The 23,328-nt window shown below is 41.4% G+C and overlaps 1 protein-coding gene across 5 annotated transcripts in view; it reads left to right on the forward strand.

Moving 5' to 3' along the window:
• LOC120564084 (VPS10 domain-containing receptor SorCS1) overlaps positions 1–21,858 on the forward strand; it is a 279,471-nt gene extending 257,613 nt beyond the window's left edge. The window contains exons 19-27 of one of the 5 annotated variants that reach the window (XR_005640059.1): positions 891–1,077; positions 1,801–1,934; positions 6,359–6,485; positions 8,023–8,135; positions 11,601–11,735; positions 14,420–14,519; positions 15,814–15,919; positions 17,020–17,173; positions 18,861–21,858. Coding sequence is in view for 3 of the 5 variants with exons in the window: in XM_039808768.1 (XP_039664702.1) it covers positions 891–1,077; positions 1,801–1,934; positions 6,359–6,485; positions 8,023–8,135; positions 11,601–11,735; positions 14,420–14,519; positions 15,814–15,919; positions 17,016–17,173; positions 18,861–18,922 (1,122 nt within the window). In the remaining 2 variants the exon portion in view is untranslated. The other 4 variants (XR_005640058.1, XM_039808768.1, XM_039808779.1 and 1 more) reach the window with 4 other exon arrangements.
• Positions 21,859–23,328: the final 1,470 nt, after the last annotated feature.

Genomic DNA, 23,328 nt, shown 5'->3' on the forward strand with positions numbered 1-23,328 from the left:
TGCCTGTCCCCGAACACACTGTAAAAACATCTCCTCACTATCTGCTAGCGCTCTGTCCCCTGAACACACTGTAAAAAACATCTCTTCACTATCTGCTAGCTGCCTGTCCCCTGAACACACTGTAAAAAACCGCGGTCTCTGTAGACAGCCCAGGCTCCACAAACGGCAACGAAAACAAACTGCGGCAACCTGCCCCACGAACCACAACAAACAGTGTTCCAGCCAATAACCAACAAGAAGGAGCTGGTTGAGCCATCACTGCAGCAGCGTTAGCACGTAGGCTACTTCCACAATGTGTATTCATGACTCAACCAACTCCTTCTTAGCAGAGCCACCGTAGCTGCATCCGGAGCTTAGCGCCACCCAAGACCATTGGGATTGGTTTAAAGAAATGCAAACAACCCAGAGTTTTTTTTTTTTCTCCTATCCCAGAAGGTATGTGTGGAGGGGCCAGACCTTTCTCCACAGCACTGTGGAGATACTGTAGGTCTGGCAATGCGAGACTACAGTAGGCTGTGAAAAGCAGGAGCTCGGTGGTGTTTTAAGCCCCCAACGTCTCCTTCCAGGCAGCAATGCGACCATTGACTTCAAGGCACCTAACCCTAACCCTAACCTTAACCCTAACCATAACCATAACCATACCCATACCCATAACCATAACCATTGCCTAATCCTAGAGACGTCGAGGGCTTAAAACACTGATTAACAAAGCCGGACCACAGTGACAACCAAAGCTCTGACCTTTGCAGTGAAAGTGTCAAGCTCTAAGACATAATTACACATATTTTTTTTCCAGCAAGACGAAAGTGCTCTGTGCTCCTGGAGTGATAGCAGGTGACTTCAAATCTGAGTGAATCTGTGGCTGATAAAAAAGTGTTTGTCCTGTGCAGGGCGACGGGGCAAGGACAAGCATCACGCTGGACTTCGGAGACGGCCACGCTCTCACCTACTCCAACGTGAGCTCCATTGAGGACGGGATCAAACACATCTACAAAGCCGTGGGAATCTACCGAGTGACTGCCACCGGGGAGAACAGCCTCGGCTCAGAGACCGTCATGCTCTACCTGCATGTAACATGTGAGATACCGAGGAGTTCTGTTAGACTTGTGTTTGCAAGCTTGCATATGTATTTATTTAGATAGGAGAATCTATGATTTCTGCACTCGTGCTTTTGGCTCGTTCGGCTTTCCACTTCTTCTTCTTCTTCTTTTTTTTTTTTATCACATTCAGTGCAATCGTGGCTGTCAGCTTGTACACAGTGTAGCACATTCTGTGCTTTATCTCTTCACAGAACATGCTCCCCTCCCATAACCAAACAAACAAGTGAGATAGAACAAATCCCATCACACTTCCACTCAAGTCGGCTTATGCTTCACAGCCACTCAGCCTATACGGAAGCAACTGCAGCCTCATATGTAATGGGGCTGACCACCCGGCGTATTCAAGGGGGTGACAGATGTAACGGAGTTGACTTATTGATCAGGGAGCGCTGTTGCCCCCGCCAATCTGTCAATCCTATGTGCCAGCCGAACAAATAGAGCCACCGCGGCTCAGGGGGGCCATGAATGAAAAATATCACACAGATGGCAGCCAACGGTCCCAGCGCAGGACAGAATTCTGAGAAGAGGAAAAAGTCACCCTCCCCACCCAGCTACAAACCTCCCTGTCCCTCTTTTTTTCTTCATTTGAAAAAATAATAAAGTCGTGGCTTCCGTTTTTGTTTTTTTTTCTCCGTGTGTTTGCACATTTGCGACACATTGCATAGAGTTCACTCTGTGATGTATCTGTGTGCCTGAATAGGTCAGCTGGAGTATATCCATCTCTCTGCTCCCTTTGTGGCGGTGAGGAATAAGGAAGTGAACCTGACTGCTGTTCTTTGGCCCAGCCAAGTGGGAACGGTCACCTACATCTGGTGGATCGGAAATAACACAGAGGTACAATCAAGACTTTCCCAATTCTCTCTGAGCTTTTACTTTTGTTATGCCCGTTTGCAAATTAAGTAGGTTGCTGACTCTTCTGCTCCAAAATGTGAGAATCATTATTTTGTTAAACTATTTTTTATTTTTTTTTGCATCCAGGTTGCAAAAAAAGTGTGGCTTTTGTTAATCAGCATCCGAGCATGCTGACGTATCAGAGACCAAGCAGCCTAATTACTGATAGCCAGTCAAGTGTGTCTCTTATTCATTCTTACTCCAAACTCCAACCCCACACAGTTAAAATGTCAGAAAATATCTTGTCTATCCATGCAGATAGTTTTAATTTTGTGCACACAGATTTTGAGAACTCTGCTTTTGAAACTTTTTTTTGCCACCTCAATACAATGAAGGTGGGTGGAATCAAAATGGTGCAAAATGATTATTGGTGGAGAATACATATGACAATACATTATCGGCCGACAATAGCAAATTTAAATAATTATGTATTGTTTCGATCATTAAATTATAGCCGATTAATCGTTTTCACTGACTTTACAAGCTGACCACTCTGATGCAGCAGGTGGCAGTATGCGCCAATAAATGCATTGAGTATACATTGACATGTGAGTCATTGTTTCTGCTCTGATTCTTAAGGAGCTTCCTCAAATAGTAGAGCCTTTTCCCTCCACATATAGCTCTGTAAACATTTGCTATTAATGGTCAATTCCTTGACCTACGTGTGTCTGACTGATATGATGTCCAATACCTGGTAAGATTGCAAAAAAGCCCATCCCCCAATATGTTAAAGCTTTAGTGCGTAACTTTTTGATATTAATGAACGTCCGTTACATTCAAGCCATTGCCAAATGAGTTGCTACAAAGCTAATTAAGACTATCAGCTCCACACAACTCTCTCTGGATTTCTCAGTATGACTATGTCGCAGAAGCTCGAGTGAAGATTATGACCTCTTCTGAAGAGTCCATCGTGTTTTTTTTAACCCTCCGTGTCCTCTTTGGCTACAAGTAACTGCGTGGAGGAGGGGTGGGGGCACGTGCGGAATTACAGAAGGCTTGTATCATGTGGATGCAACAACAGTGGTGTTGTCATTACTTAGAATTCCTCATGGGAGAGACAGAAACTACGCACTATAGCTTAAAAATAAGACAGAGTTGCTAGGATAAGTAACTAAGAGTCAATAAACCACAAATTATAAATGAAACACAAGTTATGTGAGAAAATATTTTTTTTGTAATTTAATAAACTAAACCTTTAAATGTTTACTTACAGAAAAAAAAAATACTTCCAAAATGTTAGTTGCATTTTAGTACAATGTTATTTCACAGCTAAAAGAGACTGTTAGATGAATGAGACTAAAAGAAACAACCTCCATTTCTCTGGAGCACTGTACAGTGTGTACAAATGCTCCACTCTCAGTATCTGTCTTCATAATTGTAGTTGTGTAAATGTGTTTGTTCAACAACAACAGGGGCCTTCCACAAGGACAGCCAGTTATGTCAGTTGGTCACAAACCGCAGCATAATTAGCATCTTATTCCTATTTAAAGAACAAATGCAGATGTGATAGAAAGGAGCTGCTGGTGTCACGCAGGGCCCCGACACTTTATTCAGCACAGCACAGAATGTTGGAAAGCTCTCAATGTATTCTCATGCACGTGTGGTGTGTGTGTGTGTGTGTATTCTTGTTTAACTATATTCGTGGGGTCCAAAAACTGGGAGTCCAGTATACTTGTGGGGTCCTGACAGCTTTGTGGGGCCAAAATGCTGGATCCCACAAGTTTAAAGGGCTGTTTGAGGGTTAAGACTTGGTTTTAGGATTAGGGATGGAATTAGGTTATGGTTAGGGTGAGGGTAAGGGTTAAGGTTTAGGCATTTAGTTGTGATGGTTAAGGTTAGGGTAAGGGGCTAGGAAATGCATTATGTCAATGACGGGTCCCCATGTGTGTGTGAGTGAATATATTTACACACACTGTAAAACATTTTTAGTTTCGGTTTTATTTTACAGATTTTTCCTGTATTCTTTACAAATAACAAACAATATGAAATAGACTGTGAATATAGATGTCACTGGTAAAAGAATATAAAAAACCTGAAACTGTGAATAGCCAAACAGTTTTCATTTTTATTTTATTCGTTTTTTTATTTGTTTTCACATAAAAAGTTGGAAATGCCTTCACAAATTTATCATAATTACACAAATATGTATGTTTTATTTAATAGATTAAACTGTTAAATTCAGCTTTAATGTTGAATTTAAGTTCAATACTGTAAATACATTTCTTAAATGATAGAATGATTATATAGGGTATTTCACACTGTTCCTTATGGTCTCCTAATGGGGTATGTAACATTGGTTGGGCTGAAAATGGCCTGGTTGATATTTTATTGGCCCTTATGCATCCCTGTGTTTTGGCCCTATTTGTAACAAGAGCTTTTCTTCCAAATATGGTATGCTCATGAATATTTAGATGAGCTGCGTGCTGATTGGTTGAGCGAATCCCCAATACACACACATTAGAGACGCGACAGAATCTCATATTTCAGACACTGCAATGTTTTGTTACCAAATTCACTTCTGAGACTTTTTTATGCGAGAAATCAACTATATAAAGCTCAAATATGGGCTGTTTTACGAAAATTGATGGCTAATTGCAAATTTGGTAAGACTGTGTGTCGGAGTTCAGCGGCCGGTGCTGCCTGTGTTGCTGCTTCGCGGCCCGGCCTGCCTTCCTTCACAGACCCCGGCCTGCTGTAAGCTCGATTGAGCTGGCAAAGTCACCGTTTTGTGGGCTAATGACTACCAAACGCCGCTGCCCTGACAGAGCTCCAGGGCCTGCAACCCCTCTTCCTGCTAGCTAAATGGCCCGTGTGTGAGAGTGAGAGCGCGGTCAGCGAGTTTGTTACACCAGCAATCTCTTACCACATGTTACACACATGTCACGCCACTTATAAAACATCTACCTAAATGTCTTATAAACCTAACAACGGTGTCCGATTTCAAGTTAATGAATATTTTTGAAGATTAGCTAGGGGTTTCGTCAGCAGCGACTGTCCCTTCAATCCTAGCTATATGTAGCTACAAATCACGGATAGTTAGCTTCATTTTCGGCGTAATTAGAGTATATTTACAGTTTGAATTTTGCCACGCCACTTATACAACATCTAGCTAAATGTCTTATAAAGCTAACAACGGTGTTCGATTTCAAGTTAATGAATTTTTGTGAATTTCAGAGGAATTCTAAGAGGAGGCTAGCTAGCTCTCATTGATAGAGCCTGCGGCTGGATGTAGCTCTATCAATGAGACTCGCGGACAAGAGGCGTGTATTTCACCGATCGTTTGTTTAAATAACTCAACACATAATTACACACATTATAAGATTAACTGGAACCTGTGGTAAGAGATTGCTGGCGTAACAAGCTCGATGACCGCACTCTCACTCACACACACCTGGCATTAGGAAGAGGAGAACTGCAGGCCCTGGAGCTCTGTCCAGGCAGTTTGGTAGTCCATTAGCCCACAAAACGGTGACTTTGCGCGGGTATGAAGTGCCGTAGGCTGCCAGTCGTGACGGAGCTCAATCGAGCTCACAGCAGGCCGGGGTCTGTGAAGGAAGGCAGGCCGGGCGGCGAGGCAGTTAACCCAGGCAATACCGGCCGCTGAAGTCCGATACAGTCGGACAAAATTTGCAATTAGAGATACATTTTTGTAAAACGGCCATATTTGAGCTTTACATAGTTCATTTCTCGCATAAAAAAGTTTAAGAAGCAAATTTTTGTAATGGAATAGCAGAGATCTGCGTGACCTAGATTCAGAAGACTACCTGATCTCAGGTCAGTTGTGTGTAAATGTTGGGGCGTGACCGTTCTCTTAATACACCCATGGGCGTGACAAAGGTTCCGGTTTTGAGATGTTTACGTAAGCAACTAGCTTGTTGGGATTCGCCCGTTTTCAGCGGGAGTTTCAAAATATGAGATTTTCATAGTAAAGGGGTGTCAATGGGATTTTGAGCTTCTATGTATGTCCTATTTACCCACCGAACTGTCATTATTCAACTATGACAGGGTAAAATCGGTTTTGCATTCTATCACCCCTTTAAGTAAGACAAACAGAGAAAGTTAGTTTTGATAGGTGTAAATGTCCTTCATTTAACATGAAAAAGACAAGAAATACCCAAGATTTCATGTCAAATTAAAGCTAATTATGGAAAATAAATGTATTTTTTCAAGGAAGTCATTGTCCATTATTTTTTTTTTTACATACTAACATTTTTTACAGTGTATTTGTGAGTGCACCAGGAGGCTCACACCTCTGTAGTGTAAATAACAGCAGTGGGAGACCTGCCGTTGATAAGGGTATCTTACTCTGACTCTCGCCCTCTCCCCTACCTTCTCTATATGTCTCTCTTTCTCTCTTTCTCCCCCAGCAGCCAGTAATCACCCTGGAGGGAAGTGTGGCATGCACATTCTCCCGGGAAGGCATCAGTACAGTCACTGTACAGGTGTCTGCAGGGAATACTATTCTGCAGGACAGAAAAAGCATCGCTGTCCACGGTGAGCCCACTGTGTCACTCCATCTCCACTTGGATTCCTTAGCTGTGGAAACACAAGATGGCTCTTTCACAATGTACTTAATAAGAAACAAATAGATTGTATTAATAGTCATTATTAAAAGAGAGAGGAGAATTCCACTTATATAACAACCTGGGTCTTATTGTTGTTGTTTTGGCTAGTTAATCTATAGGTATTTACAATAATGTGATACCACTTTCTAAGGAGTCAAGCTTTTACAATGGGTTGTTGTTATGATAAAGATTTCTTCTGAATGGCATAATCAATGTATGAAGGAGGCCTATTAGTAAACAATTTAGCAACTTGGACCAACTCTTTATAAGATTATACTTACTCACAGAGTTTTCCTGTACGATAACGTATCATTTAAGATTTTTTATAACACTTTTAGTGCTCAGCAAGGTGAGCGCACTTTCAGTTTTACCTCCAGATAAAGTGGTTTAGATCAGTGGTTCCCAAACCTTTTCACGTCGAGGACCCCTAAACTGGCGCAAATTAGACCATGGACCCCCTACTTGATAAGATTTTGTCCCAGGGTCCCCCATCTGATTTGGGCTTTTAAAGGTTTTATTACAGAGAGTGTATGAAACCCATGACCAAAATAGTCAAACATTCTGTCATTGTTTTACTTGTACCTGTAGATGGAATTATAGTGAAAATAATGATGCCCCCTTTTTGCCGAGGACCCCCTGGAACTCCCTTTGACCCACTTGAACCACTGGTTTAGATCATTAGGATAACCTGTTGTTTACTCTTATGTGTTTTTTTGTAATGTTGGACTGTGTTGTTCCAGTGTTGCTGTAGCTCTACTTTGATGAGATCTGACACGATGGCCAAAACTATTAAAATAAGACACAAGTTCAGAGCTGCAACAAACGATTGTCAATTAACCTTTCGATTATTTTTCTCGATTTCTCAATATAATTATTAATAATTATTGTCTATAAAATGTCATAACCTGTTCAATCAGTGCTCCAAAGCCCGAGATGACACCCTGAAATGTCTTCTTTGTCCACAAATCAAAGATATTCAGTTCACTGTCACAGAGGAGTGAAGAAACTAGACATATTTCACATTTAACAAGTTGGAATCACAGAATCTTATTATAAAGAAAATTACTCAAACCGATTCATCAAATATCAAAATACACTGTAAACCCGAATAAGTAAGCAGTACTCAAAAAACTTAAGTTTGTTTGAGTTTATAAACTCAAAAGTCTGAGGTTGTCAGAGCTTAAATCTTTGGAGAAACGTGCATTTTATAGATTTTTCTTTTTTTTTTTTCATGAAGTACTTATTAAGCCAACTCAAATATAATCAGTACTCAAAGATATTAACTAATTAATAATAGTGGTGATAAATTTAATAGTTGACAACTAATCGATTAATCTTTGTAGCTCTACACAAGTGGCCATTTAATACAATTTTCCTAGATTGTGGTCCACAAGAGCTGAATCTAAAGGATAAACTCTTTGACTTTTCATCGGTCATTAAATGCATTTACTTTTTCACCCCTGCAGAATATTTCCGCTCTCATCTGCTCGCCTTCTCATCAAACCTGGACGACCACAACCCTGATGTTGCAGAATGGAGGCTGGACGTGAGCCGAGTCATCAAGAACTCTCTGATCGAGGTAAAGCTCTACCAGGTCTTTTCACGGAAACCGTCCCTTTACTCTGGTAAATACTGTCAGCGCTTGACTGGACCTCTGACGCTCTATTAGTGCAGTGTGACCTCCCTGAGGCTTTGAGACATGAATCAGACTTTTATGATGATGAATGACAAGGCAAGAGCAGTCAGAGAGGGAAAATTACAGTTCAAGAGCATGCCGATTGCATTGGCTCCCACGCACTGTGTGAGTTCAGGGCCGTACAAGGTTGTGGATGTTGTGTACAGAAGAATAAATGCCAGTATGGCCCTAATATGTTCTGCACCGAGCTAAAAGGAAGCTTGGAGTCGAGTGCTTCGCGACCTGTCAAAAGTAAGACATGATCGAAAAGCCACGCACGCCATGGCAGGTACAGATGTGGCCTCATTAACTTTGTTTTTTACTGCATCATCGAAACGTCAATACTTTTCGGATTCCTAGCAACAAGCAATCTTGGCCTTGCATCATATTTTCACACGTTTTGATCCTGCAAAATCAGAATTGATGCCAAAAATATACACGGCTGTTCAGTCTTCAGTGAACATGTCTGTTTTGTTATGTCTTACTGACATCATTTCGTCATGACAACCCCAGCCCAGAAGGCAGAACCAAAAAAAAAAGAGGAAAAAAACGTGCTGGAATGAGAAGCAGAGGCTCTCGCAGGAATCCGTGAAAAGATTTGGTAAATTACAAGCTCTCTTTTTGTTTTACATTCCTAGTAGACTGAGTACAACAGCGACATATATGCAACATTTAGCTCCATGATGCTGCTAATAAAGTGTCTGAACAGGGCTGGTATGGGTTAAATGTTGCATAGATGGATTATGAGATGATGAGCCCATGAGCACAGACACATAAAAGCCCTCAGCCACTGGGCTCAGTATTGGCAGATACTAATATATGATACGCAAAGGCGTCTCTAACAATTTTATGATATAATATACTTCTGTCAGTGTTGATGAGAGTACTCACAGTCTAAAGTCTTTACACTGGCTTCCTGTCTCTAAAATAATTTGTTTGAAAATATTACTGTTGGTTTATAAAGCACTGAATGGTTTATTTCTGATCTGCTGAACCACCCAGACCTCTCAGGTGGTCTGGGACAGGTCTGCTTGTTGTCCAGAGTCAGAACTAAACATGGAGAAGCAGCGTTCAGTTTTTATGCACCACATATCTGGAACAAACTCCCAGAAAAACTGCAGGTCCGCCGCAACTCTCAGTTCTTTTAAATCAAGACTGAAATAATTTTTCATTTCTTCTACTGCACTGTAACTTTCATACCTGTGTTATTGTATTTTGACTATTTTTATATTCCCTTTAACACATTTTTAGATTTTTTTTTTAAGCACTTTGAATTGCCTTGACACTGAAATGTGCTATACAAGTAAAGCTGCTTTGTCTTACAGACAGGAGCTTTAAGGGTTATTCTACTGTGCTGACTGTGCATTTTAACGTAATTTTGGACCATCATGTTAGGGGAAACACTGAATTATGTAACTACAAAGACACCAATCACTCTGAGAAAACATGCTTTAATGCTGAGCCACTGGGCCATTACTACAAAGGTGAGGCGGTAGAACAAATGAAATTGGATATTTATCTATAGAAAAGCAGACATTGGGAGCCTGGATAGCTCAGTTGGTAGAGCAGGCGCCCATTTATAGAGGTTTATTCCTCGATGCAGCAGGCCTGGGTTCAACTCCCACCAGCGGTCCTTTGCTGCATGTCATTCCCTCTCTCTCTTCTCTTTCATGTCTTCAGCTGTCCTGTCATAATAAAGGCCTAAAACACCCCAAAAAATAATCTGAAAAGAAAAGCAGGCATGTCCAAAATGCAGTATCAATAACTTTTGAAAATTAGAGATTCATGTGATTTTGACTAAAGGCTGACAAGCACTATTTTCTGAACATGGCTCAGAATTATTTTCTGAGTGATCTAGGTATCGGGATTGCAAGTTTAGTTCCACGATGCTGTGCTATTCCTAGGGCAGAACTCCTTAGCTCACAATAGATTAACACAGCCTTTTTTTTTTTTAGCAATTCTTTTTTAGGGGTGCCAGGCTCAAGTTTAATCTAAGAAAAAAATGGCTTAATCGCCCCTGCTTACAGACAAGTATGACTGTAAGAAGGCCAACCCGTTCTCTTCTTTTCCTAAACCCAACTGTCCCGTTCTTCTTTTCCTAAACCCGACTGTCCCATTCTCCTTTACCTAAACCCAACCGTCCCGTTCTTCTTTTACTAAACCCGACTGTCCCGTTCTTCTTTTACTAAACCCAACCGTCCCGTTCTCCTTTACCTAAACCCAACCGTCCCGTTCTTCTTTTACTAAACCCAACCGTCCCGTTCTTCTTTTACTAAACCCAACCGTTCTGTTCTTCTTTTACTAAACCCAACCGTCCCGTTCTTCTTTTACTAAACCCAACCGTTCTGTTCTTTTCTTTTACTAAACCCAACCGTCCCGTTCTTCTTTTACTAAACCCAACCGGCTCTGTTCTTCTTTTCCTAAACCCAACCGTCCTGTTCTTCTTTTTAAACCCTAACCGTCCCGTTCTTCTTTTACTAAACCCCCCCGTCCTTTTTTCTTCTTTACTAAACCCAACCGTCCCGTTCTCCTTTACCTAAACCCAACCGTCCTGTTCTTCTTTTACTAAACCCAACCGTCCCGTTCTCCTTTACCTAAACCCAACTGTCCCGTTCTTCTTACTTTAAAACCCAACCGTCCTTGCTTCCTCTTCCCCAAAACCCAACCGTCCTGTTCTTCTTTTACTAAACCCAACCGTCCTGTTCTCCTTTACCAAACCCAACCGTCCTGTTCTTCTTTTACTAAACCCAACCGTCCCGTTCTTCTTTTACGAAACCCAACCGTCCCGTTCTCCTTTACCTAAACCCAACCGTCCTGTTCTTCTTTTACTAAACCCAACCGTCCTGTTCTTCTTTTACTAAACCCAACCGTCCTGTTCTTCTTTTACTAAACCCAACAGTCCTGTTCTCCTTTACCTAAACCCAACCGTCCCGTTCTTCTTTTACTAAACCCAACTGTCCCGTTCTCCTTTACCTAAACCCAACCGTCCCGTTCTCCTTTAACTAAACCGAACCGTCCCGTTCTTCTTTTACTAAACCCAACCGTCCCGCTCTTGTCCCGCATGTCATGTAAACGCACCTTTTATAAGACCACCCACGATCTTTTTCTAAACCTATACTCCATCAAAAGTGATGTCAATAGTCCCGACCCAGCGCGTTAAGATAAAGCGCGTTTAGATATGACGCCTTTGGCATCAATAACAATCCCAAAGGCACCTGACCAAGCATCCGCGATGGGAGAGTGAGAATGTGTTGAGCAGGCATACGATGGCAGCCGTCAATACTTGACAGTTTTCCACGCTTAGTGCTACGAGCACGTCTCTTCAGGAATGAACTTTTGAACCGCTTCCCCCCTCTCGTTCCCCTACAGGCCACAGGCGTGCGAGAGGATCGGCTTCTGGTCACCGTCCTCCCAGGTTTACCCACAGCAGCAGAGTTTTTCCTTCTGCCTGACAAACAGCTGAATGAGGGGAAAGCAGAGAAGAGCTCCGCTCAATTAGATCAGGTGAGACACCAACTGCTGCTCCGTCTACTTCCTTTTTTTCCAGCCTCGAGACAGTTTTTGTGTAGGTGGATGGATTTCACCTCGTTATCCCCATATAACACCATGCACAAGTTTGAAACATGGTTTCCTTTTTTCTGTTTTTGTGAGTCATAGGTTGATCCCTTTTTTTTTTCTTCTTCTTCCAGCAGCAGCTTGTCCATTACAGTAATTGCTCCCTGAGAAATAAATCCCAAATTTAAGTTCCTCCTTCCTCCACCAGATGTCAGTGTGGCTCTATTGAAGCATGTCCAGGTCTTTCCATGAGTCTAATTCTAGAACACGCCTGAGGAATCTCTGCAATAGACTCATCAATAAGCCTGACAAGTATTAACAAGTTATCAGGGGGGAAAGGCTTTCAAACTCCCTCAAGTCACATCCTATGGTGTGTTGAGGTGGGAGGAGGGTTGGGGGAGGGGGGTAGGATGTAGAGTCTCGAGCCTCAAGAGCCAGACAAAGAAATTGTCATGGTTGATCAGTTCACTAAATCACACCGGCGTATCAAGATGGACTGAATTAGCTCTGAGCCTCACGTAATAGATAATGACTGATAATGATGTTGGATCTGCTCTCCGTGGGAAGAAATCCACGGGCGTGTGTAGGGTAGGAAACTGGGAAGGAAATCTATTTGATCCCCCCCCCCACCGCACACACACACACACACACACACACACCTGGTTGATGTCCTGGAAAGATTCTCTCCCCCTACAAGGCAGCGATACATCCTCATTCAGGGTTGGCATCTTAAAAGTGTGTTATAGATTTACTGACCCTGGTATACAGTGGGGAAAAAGTAATTAGTCATAGCACGGTCTAAATTCAAACGCCTAAGAAATATAAAGGGGAGAATGAAGCACTACAGAAATTACTCATATCACAATTCATTTGGCAAATGAGGCAGATAAGATAAATGAAGCCTCTGCAGAGGGGGGGGGGACGCAGGATCTGCAGAGAGAAAATGGCAGCTTTTGTTTAGTTTTGTGTTTTCTCTCTGCAGCTCCACATATGCTTGTTTAATGAGCGCACATTACATAGAGCAATTTTATGGTATTGGATTATCATTTTAAAAAGAGGCTCATTTCATTTTTAGATTGTGTTTACGTGTTAAAGCCCCGGGATAGAGATGTGTAATTGCGTGAATAAAAGGATCTATGTGGGGGAAATCGATTAAGAGCGAATGAGACTGGACTCTGGCTTTCTGTGGTTTACCTTCAGGGTCAGGGTAATCTGCCCGATTTATATGGAAGTTAGATGTTATCAGTGCAGAAGGTTGCTTGCCAGTCTGGAAAGCAGAGATCATGTGAGGCTGCATCCTATGCATTATGCATCAGAGTAGAAAGGTCCCACAGACAAAGACTCTTACATAAACAGGAAGGCTCACATGGGGTTGTTGGTGAAGGCAGCGAGGTTTCTTTGGGTCATGGGCACTTAGAAATAATGCAGGTAAATACTACCTTTATAATGCTCAGTGTTTAAAGTGCATCAGAGTGGCCATTTTTATGCTTTAATATACTTCAGTCAGTGTTGCTAAGGGGTTGATATGTAACCACTTCACCTCCTTGTGTTATCTTTTGTCTGATGTGCACAACGTTGTCACGATTGTTTGATTTATTTTAGAATTTAAAGCTGCACTAGCCAACATTTTTATATTGACAATGCATCTATCTATAATGTGAAAGGTAGCACTTATAGTAACAAACCCACAGGGAATTATCTGAAAACTGCATTTTCCCGCAGACAGGGGCCATCAGAGTGTAAATGTGTGTGAATGTTTATCTGATGAGCAGGTGCAACTTGTACGGCAGCCTCAGCACCAGTGTGTGAATGTGTGTGAATGTGTAAATGGTGAATGGTTCCTGTACTATGTTAAAGCGCCTTGAGTAGTCGTTAAGACTAGAAAAGCACAATATAAATACAGTCCATTTACTGCCCCCCCCCTGAAATATGATTGCCGAGAGATAGATGAGACTGAGGTTTCATGATCTTGGCAGTGTCTTCCCTCAATAGTTACATTCAGGGTGCGAGTTTCCGGGGGGGAGGCATGGGATTTTCCCCCTTTCTGGTCTACATATCCCTGCCTCTGCTGAATTACAAAACGTATCCACCCATCAAAGGGAACCATGCTACTTCACCAATAGACCATATATTATATACCTAAAATAGAAGTATTTTAAACTAAGTAAGGCTCTGTAACGTGAACACACAGTGCTATAGAACAATAAAATCCGAGCGGCAGTTGCTGGTTCTATTTACCACTACAGAGCTCCAGGACGCCGGTAACCAGCGGCAGTTGTTTAGCTGCCTATAGGGGACTGTGAGCCGGCTACAGGCACTGCCAGATGACAGTCCTTTCAGGGGCCGTGGAAGTTGAGTTCAGCCAGAAAAAGTGAGCATCATGCGGTGATGACAGTTAAGTTTAGGCACCAAAACGACTAATTAAGTTTAGTAAAAAGATGATGGTTTGGATTAAAACATTCCCTAAGTGAACTGCGCTCTCCAGCCTGGCCGAGTGGCACTATATCCATGGTATTAAAAGGGGGATTTAATTATTGCATGTCTTTTGCACCTTTACATTACATACATTAGTTTTTTCTACAAAATAAAACTATATCTTGTTCAAATCTTGTCTCCCCTTTGTGTCCCAACAGCTCTCTGAGGTTTTGCTCAACGCCTTGAATCAAAACCTTGTCCAGTTCACGCTGCGGCCAGGGGTCCAAGTCACCGTGTATGCAGCACACTTATCAGCAGGTAAACAAACAAAGCTGCCGGCTTACGTTTAGAGATTCCCAGGAGGGCTTTTGTACTTCATGTAATAAGTGGGACAGAACATAAAGCATGCATACTATCAGGAGACCTAGATACAGTGGACAGTTAGGTATATTACTATTATTTTTTGCTGCCCCCGTCAACTAATAACCCTGTGTCTGATTGGCTCCCACCATGTAGCTACACAGAGACATTCAGAGAGTGAGCATCGTTACAAGTATGTGTGCCTCTTCCTATTGTGGATGCTGCTACTGTCCTAAAGAGGCTTATAAGATAAAGAGTAAGAGAAGTCAATACTCCTGTAATTATTGATGATTCATCTATTATTTACATAGACTGAATAACTAGTGGACGAAGCATCCGTGACGTCACCCATTGGTTTGCGCACTGCTGTTTGGAAGGGCGTGGCGATTTTTGACAAGAGCGTGGAGTTGGGGGAGGGTGACGCAGCCAAGCCAGTGTTGTTTGTGGTTGCAATGGCGCTGCGCTAAGCTAAACGCTAAAGAGGGAAAGTTGCCGATTTTTGACCCTTCTGAAGCGAGTCATCCAGCGGACATTTGCCAGCGGGTGAACACTGACCTCCGGGTACTGCCGCCGTTCATCTGCATGTACGGCAGAACAGAAAATCTGCAAAATTTCCCTTGAGTTACCAGCTAACGCTAGCAGGAGCTAGCTATCTTGGTTGGCAGAACGCTGAACAAGACATTTTTAGGCAACCAAAATGTTTCAAAGTAAAAACACACAGTGCAAGGATCAAAGTTTAAGATGAAAACACGGACAACACCCAAACACAAGTTCACGGCTACTTTAATGTACACAGTGCCATGGTCAGCATCGCTAAGCTCTGATTGACCGATTGGCATGTAGCCAAGCCCTAAAACATCCCCTGCTTTATCGTCAATTTCAAATTAAATGGGACAATAATATACAAAATCAACATCATGCTGTATTGAAGTAGAGTTGAAACTAGCGATTATGAAAATGTTTACTGAAGTAATAAATCAAGTGAGAAGTAGGCTCATTTTCTCATAGACTTCCAGTGGAGTCGCCCCCTGCTGGAAATTAGATAGAATACAGCTTTAAGGCACTTCCGCATTGTCTTAAATTTTCCGGCCAGGAAGCTTCGTCCATTATTTTTACAGTCTACTATAATTTATATAGGTGTCAATTATCCTTTTGACTGCTCATTGCATGATTCAGCTGGGTGAAAAATACATGTGGAGATAGTGTATTGTGTTGCTTATACTCTGTGGCTCTTGTATCCCTGTCTCCGCAGCGCCCCTAGTGGACACCAGCGAGAACCACAGTGGCTCTGCCATGCTAATGCTGTTATCAGTAGTGGTTGTGGGTTTAGCTGTATTTGTCATCTACAAATTCAAGAGGTAAAGTGTTCATGAAATGTCATGTCTATAATCGTCAGGCTGTGTGTGATAGGGAGGCGGTGAAAGGTGTCATAGCGTCCTGACAGCTCAGTAAACAAAAGCTGCCGGTGAGGCTACAGAAAAGACTGATAGCTGCCTGTCAGAAGTCTTTGCCGGCATACCCAGCGCTGCTCATTGGAGAATTGGCTTTGTACTTTCTAATCTGTGGGAATTTGTCAGGTCATTCTTTGCAAAAGAAATGTCAGTCAGCTTTCAAAAATAAGCCATTTTAACATAGGCAGTTGACCTTTCTGAAATGTTAAATCATGTCCAAGGTGCAGTTTCAAGGGAAAAGGGCACGAAGGGTCAAGAAGATTTACAGACAGAATAAAACTTCAGATTGTCCGCTGTACAAAAAAGAATCCCGTCACCTTCCCACACCCCCAGCGGGAACTGGCCTCTGTAAAAACAGCAATTCAAGTCGGAGGTCGTTGTTCAAGGAGTCACCAAAGGACTCCCCCGTGCACGGTGTTTCAGGACCCAAAACCTGGAAGGCGGGGGGAAGGATGTTGGGATCCGGTTCGTAGGACCAAGTTGATAAGGGGGATGGACAGAATCACTGAAATTGTCTCAAAGTTGGTTTACTTGCAAGTAGTGTCAGTTTTACAGCATTCACAGCATAAGTACAGAAAATGACTCACTAAAGCCTTCAACAGTAGCTTTTTTCATGAGTAAAATACAGTCATGATACAAAAGGCGATGTTTTCTTTTATCTCTGGTCAGGCAGGGCATCGCCACCTCATTCTGTGTTCTTCACAAGGTTAGGAAGTGGCTCCCATGGTTATCTCGTGAGAGTGCCAGCAGTATTTTGGCTTTCTACCATGCAAACGGTTTAATATTAACAGAAACAAGAAGAGTGTCATAGTTTTTCTAACACAGACCTTATCGCTTTGAGTATTTGTGTAAATAGGGATTTACATGCAAATGTGCTAAATCGTATCATCAAAAGTTGATCAAGAAATGGCGGTACATAGCATATTAGTGATTCCCTTGCTCTCTTCGTTTTAGTTAGGCTGCTGTTTTTATCCCGTTGCCTCACTGTAAATCTTTCCTCAAGGAAGATCCCAGGCCTCAACGTCTATGCGCAGATGCAGAACGAAAAAGAACAAGAAATGATGAGTCCAGCTAATCCAACAGGGGCCACGCCCAGCTCACAGCGGGACTTGGTTCATTCTTTGGAGATTCTGGACACAGAATTTAACTCACGGCCCATAGGTAAATATCCACTTGGTTTGACTCTTATCTGTGGCTAGCATTTTAATTTAGTTTTCTCCATTGCTTATTTCATACCATTGTGTGTTGTTTCATGAGACTCATCCTGTGCTTTTTGTTGTGTGTTCCTCAGAAGGGAAATGGTCCGGTCAAGGGGTGAAAGGCAGCTAAACAAAAATGAGTATGATGAAAAGTGCAGCTGCTTCTCAGTAGTACGAGCAACTACATTGTTCTCCTCAGTACTGTCACCCTTTAACAACCTGAGAATACAGATGGGTGACAAATACAAGAAAAGCTAGGTTAAGATCTGGTGAAGGCCGCAGCATATGATTCATATCATTTTCATATAATTATCAAAGCATTTAGTAAAACCCTTGTGCCCTGTGTGGAAACATCAGCATTCTCATGTGTCTATGCTCATGTATTTAGGTTTTTCCTGTAATTCATCACCCATCTGTATATTCTGACATCATATGTCCTAACATGTCTGTTGTTTACGCAAACTCTTCAATGTATGAAAATGAGTCTTTTATTCATGTTTTCAGTTTTAGTTGACTCGTCTGGTCAAATAAGTGCACTTATCCATATTTTTAAATTAACAATGGCTCAAATGACTGTGTAATGTGAAAAGGTGTCAGTTGTAATGTTAAACACCGGAGACTTATTACCAACTCTGCAGTTTCTCACATCTCTGCCCAGCTTTTTAGCCTCTTTTAGCCTATTTTTTGTTTTTAGTGCAACAGCTTTGTCTGCCTGCTGCCTAATGCTGCAAAGTAGCATTCAGACAAAGTTAGCAGCTAACTGGTAACTGTAGGGAGCTTAAAGGTCCTATATCATGCTCATTTTCAGGTTCATACTTATATTTTGGGTTTGTACTAGAACATGTTTACATGCTTTAATGTAAATATTTTTTTCCATACGGTCTGTCTGAATACATATGTATTCGCCCTGTGTCTGAAACGGTCTGCTTTAGCGCCTGTCTCTTTAAGACCTCCTCCCTAAAAAGCCTGATGTGTTCTGATTGGTTTCTGATTCTTCAACATCTGTGCTCTCAGCGGCTCTGCAACGTCATTGCAGCCGGGGAATGACTGTAACGGTAAACGGAAAGTGGCACTGTAGTTTTCTACCTATATATAGTATAGTTGTGACATGACAACATACAGTCCTGACGGCTCGTCTAAAGGCACATTTTCTGAATACAGGCTGTGTGCATTTCTCTGTGGATTGAGCTTTTTTTAAAATACTTTTACAGTATTTATATAGTGCCTCGACCTAATAATCAAGTTTGGTAATCAAAAAAGACACGGAAATCATACTGTTTACAATATGGGACCTTTAAAGCAGCTAAAGAGACAGATATTGTTCTCAGGAGTTGGTGGAGACCAAAACAGAAGTAAAAGGAGAATGGATTTAACTTTTATCGAGTGACCAAAAACACGACTACAAATTAATACTAAAGTTGCGTAATGTTTGCTGGATGTATAAATAGGCTAATTTGCTAAAATGTTTTCTTTTAAATATGTCAGATGTTGTGTTTTCAACTTGTTTCCCTGCCACCAAGAGTCCAATAATCAATAAATGCAGCTTTAATGTATGTATTACTTACTGTAATGCAACCAGCTAATTGTTCTAGCTTCTAGTACCAATGTCCTCTGATACCTGTTTCTTTCTCTGTCCTGTTTATCCCCAGGATGTATGAAACCTCATGTACATGTGAAATTCTCCACAGAACTCCCTACGTACATCGTCTAAACTCTGGACTGGATTACCACTCCAGCTGCGTCATGGATATATATTTTTTTTTTTTACCATTTGGGACACAATGGTTTTGAGCTTTATACCTGTGCATGTTGGACCCTGCTGACACATACTGTGCTCTGTTGAAACCAGAAGAAACTGTGTACAGGTTTTTTTCATTTTCTTTCAACATATGTCTGATAAATTAAACATTAAAAAAAATCCCATTTATTTATACAAGTCAGATACATAATTCAGAGGGAACGACAGCATGAACTGGAGATGGTAAAAAATTAAATAAGCAACAATGTTTTGGTTTGGCTTACATGTCTGAGATTGGTTTGCTGTTCTATGAAGCTAACAGCAGTAGTGTGTTATTTATTATTCATATGAATATACTTTTATGAAGTATGTTATTGAAGTGAATTACACATTTATTTTGAAATCAATGTCTATGTTATAAATTTGTGTATTTTAATAACATGTCATACTAAACAGAAATGCTGTTATAAAATATGAATAGGGTACTTCAAAGCTTTTTGTCTATTGTCTCTTGGAAAGCTGATTTATGGCACAATACACATTTTCTACTGAAATGTTTCTTTTTTTCTGATTTTAATTTATTAACAAAAATACAGGGTTTGGTTTTCTGGATTCATTTAACCTTTGCTGTTAATCTAACGCTTCTGGTACTATTTATGATACATACCAGTTTGTAAAATGTTTTGTGCTTCAGAATAAGAGACCACTTGATGGCTAAGGTGCTACACTGCACCTTCCGATTGCAAGTGATCCCCAAATATTACACCTTTTAGGAATAGCAGACAAAACCGTGTGACAGGAGAACTATCCCACAAAGAAAAGTACGCCAAAGTGATCCTCAACCACACCCCGATCACAGCCAACATCCCTTCTGCAGGCAGAATACAATTTATCAAAGCTCAGATTTAAGGTGGCAGTTGGAATGAGATACAACTACTTTGTGGGAGAATCCAAAGAGCATGGGAGCGAGAAAGAGAGAGACAGAGAGAGAGCGAGACAGAGAGGTTAAGAGAGATGGAAGAGTGCTTTTTGGGGCCATGGCGCATTAAGAGCGTTCTATTGGACAGCATAAAAAGAGGTTGACTTCTTGAATACTTAATGTGGCCAGTCAAGCTCAAGGCTGGCTAAGGTTGGTGACACATTTAGGCTAATGTCCTGGCCCGCTCTCCAGTAGCAACCATCTTCATCCCAGCTCATTTAACTGCACTGTAGGAGCAGGAGTGGAACTAGAGTGCAGATGCTACCAGGCTACACGGATGGTTAGCTTGTTCAGAGGACTGTCGAGCCCTGTGGTACTTTGTGCGCGAAATCTGACAGATGTAAATGCCTGATTGATGCCTTTCAAATCTTCAGAGGCAACCTTACAGGATTAGTATTCACTCTTTTTACTTTGTGGAGATGTGTAAATACAGAGGGAGTGTGGTTTTGTCAACTTCGGATGATCTTTTCTACAATTGTTCAGTCGTAGCTGTACAGAAATTGCCACGGCAGATATACCTACACAATCAGTATAGAATGTAACCATGCACCATACATAAGAGCAACAAAAAATAAACAGGACTTTCAACCGAGAGGTTGGTGTTGGTGTCCCCTTTGAAACCAAAAGTTTTTGCGTCCGCTACATAAACTTTCTTGCGTAACGTTCCTTATTTAATGTTCTTAACCAACGCCACAAACATAGATATTTTAACCCAACCCACGATCTTTTCCTAAAGCTAATCAAGTAGGTTTGTTGCCTAAACTTAACCAAGTAACTTTAGTGTTGTTTGAACTGACAAAGGGACTCCCAGAGCGTTAAAAAGTAATGCCAATGGGTCCTGACCAAGCTAACGGCGACCATTACAATGTGACTAGATGATAAGGGCCTTCTGAACCTTCTAGTACGTGGAGCAGGCCTCTTCTAAACCATTTCTATGAGGCAGATAACCACTGATAACACCTTTTGAATGGAGTGTTGACATTCGAAACGGGTGGAATATGTAGGTGTCAAAAGTTCAAAATTAATCCAAATGAGGGATCATTCTTGGTAGCTCTATAGTGAAATTATCTGTGGAGAACATCATTATTCTGAACTCTGGGATTGCTCTGTAGTAGGAGTCTTGTCTTTAAGATTACCAGTACAAACAAATATGAAGTGATGCTTTTGACACAAAGTCACGTAAATTGTTGAAGTAAGTGGTAGGTCCCAGAACCCCGGGGGGGACCCAAGGTGTGTATTATATTCATTTTTAATTGAAATGATAAGGGCCTTAAGGGAACATTTGCATCACTACCTAATCTTAAGGCCCCATCTTGTAGAGGGGCCCTAAGTTGTAATCGAGTCTACCCTTTGTGATTTCGGGATGTATAAATTATAGGGCGTTTTCACGTTACCACAAAATAATTGCTGACTACAGAGTGGGTTATTCTTGCCCTGTTTGCATATTTACGCAATGCTAGCTAACAAGCAAGCTAAGTTTGCAGGTGTTGGCTTGCCCACAGTGAATAGCAAAAAGGGCGGTGTGACTGTTTCACCTCCAGTGGCTCTCCACCGTGTTCAGACAGAAGGTGGGGTGTGTCACTCTGAGGAGTGAATGCGATACAATTTTCTAGGATGTTAATGTCCATCAATTCTAGGAATGTGGCGTATCATGGCAGAGAGCATGTTGGCGTTGAGCATGTAAGTTAGATACTGATGTTCAGGTTGTTTTTTTTGTTGTCACCATTGGTGCACAACAAAGTAGTTCATTTCCAGAGCGATGTGTTGCCATGTACTGTTTCTCCTGTTCAAGTCCCTTATTAAGCTTATTAAGTTATATTGTAGAGAATTGGGAAGCCTTTGACCATGACGATCAGCTTTTCTTCCATGTTGTTTTAAAGTGCTCATATTATGCTAATTTTCAGGTTCGTAATTGTATTTAGAGGTTATATCAGAATAGGTTTACATAATTATAATTTTCAAAAAACACTATATTTCTGTTGTACTCCAAAAGCTCCTCTTTTCACCCTGTGTGTTAAGCTCTCTGTTTTAGCTACAGAGTGAGACATCTCACTTCTGTTCCATCTTTGTTGGGAGTCGCACATACTCAGTAGCTAGGTAAGGACAACTAGCCAGTCAGAAGCAGAGTATGAGGGCGTGCCATGCTAGCAGCTAGGCGAGCATTATAACGTGTGTTACAAAGTGACCACGTTTGTCTCTGAAGTAAAGTCTGGACTACAATAGAGCTGTTTGGAGCAGTTTGTGAACAGTGTTTTCTGTTGGAGATGGTAAGTCCCTTTGGGGGGGACTTTGGGCTTTTTCATTTCGGAAACCTATAACATGCACAAAAAGATACATAACACAATAATGGAAAGGCCAAAAGCCAAAAAGCATAATATGAGCACATTAAGTTATTTTCTGTAGCTGAGTGGCATTGTTAAAGTTGAGCCAAATGTTGCGCTACTGAGCAACATTTAAGTCCATGAGCGTAAATGGGGCACAATATGTCTAGAGACCGCTGGTGTGCATTGCCCTCAATTTTTTAAATTAATCGTTTGTATTCCAAAGCTGCATGCTAAGGTGATTTGTTGACAACTCTTCCTCCATCTTTATTTCCATTGTATCTGTGTGTTCCATCTGAGGTTGCAGGACAGAATTTGCACTCAGCTACAAGGTGATTTATCTTGTTCCATTGCATGGTGTAGTGTATAGGGGTATTTTTTTTATACTCTTGATTGGATTTTTTTTTAATCAGCAACATCAATGACATGTCCAGGAATTTAGCAATACAATACAATAATTGGATTTTCTATGATTAAGGAAATTAAGGATTTCTTTTCAGGTTTTGCAAAGTAAGGATGTAAAGTCCTGAGTACTGATTTAGTTCACATTTCACATTTAGAAAAGGGGTTCTGGGCTTCTGGCTCTGATATTAACACCTTGAGGGAGACAAACCGTAGACGGTAACCCCAAACCCACCGTCAGAAACAACGTAGTACTAATCCTAACCTTTAAGGGTAACTTTGTTTTTTTTTCAACCTGGACCCTATTTCCCCATGTTTTTTATCTAACTGACTAATGGGAGCCAGCATATTCCTTTACATGTAATGGTTGAATTAGGCTTTTTTCCCCCCAACCAAACCAAAGTGGTGTTTGTTGGAACAGTGGAAAGACGAACCAAGACGGCTTTTGATAGTTTTATTTTGTTTCGGTCCACTTTGAATGAAGTGTGTTTTACGATGAAAAAATTACTGATTATTTAAATGGAGTCTGGTGGGTTTGGTAATAGTGATTTCTGGGCTGTTTCTTTTTAAACTTACTCTTTAACGGAAAAGTCGACCTCTGTAGGGATCCTTTCCATAATGTTGTCAGACACTTATAATAATAATAATCTGAGTCTGTCAGCGGCAAAACAACCACT

Source organism: Perca fluviatilis, chromosome 1 (genome assembly GCF_010015445.1).
Source record: "Perca fluviatilis chromosome 1, GENO_Pfluv_1.0, whole genome shotgun sequence".
NCBI lineage: Eukaryota > Metazoa > Chordata > Actinopteri > Perciformes > Percidae > Perca > Perca fluviatilis.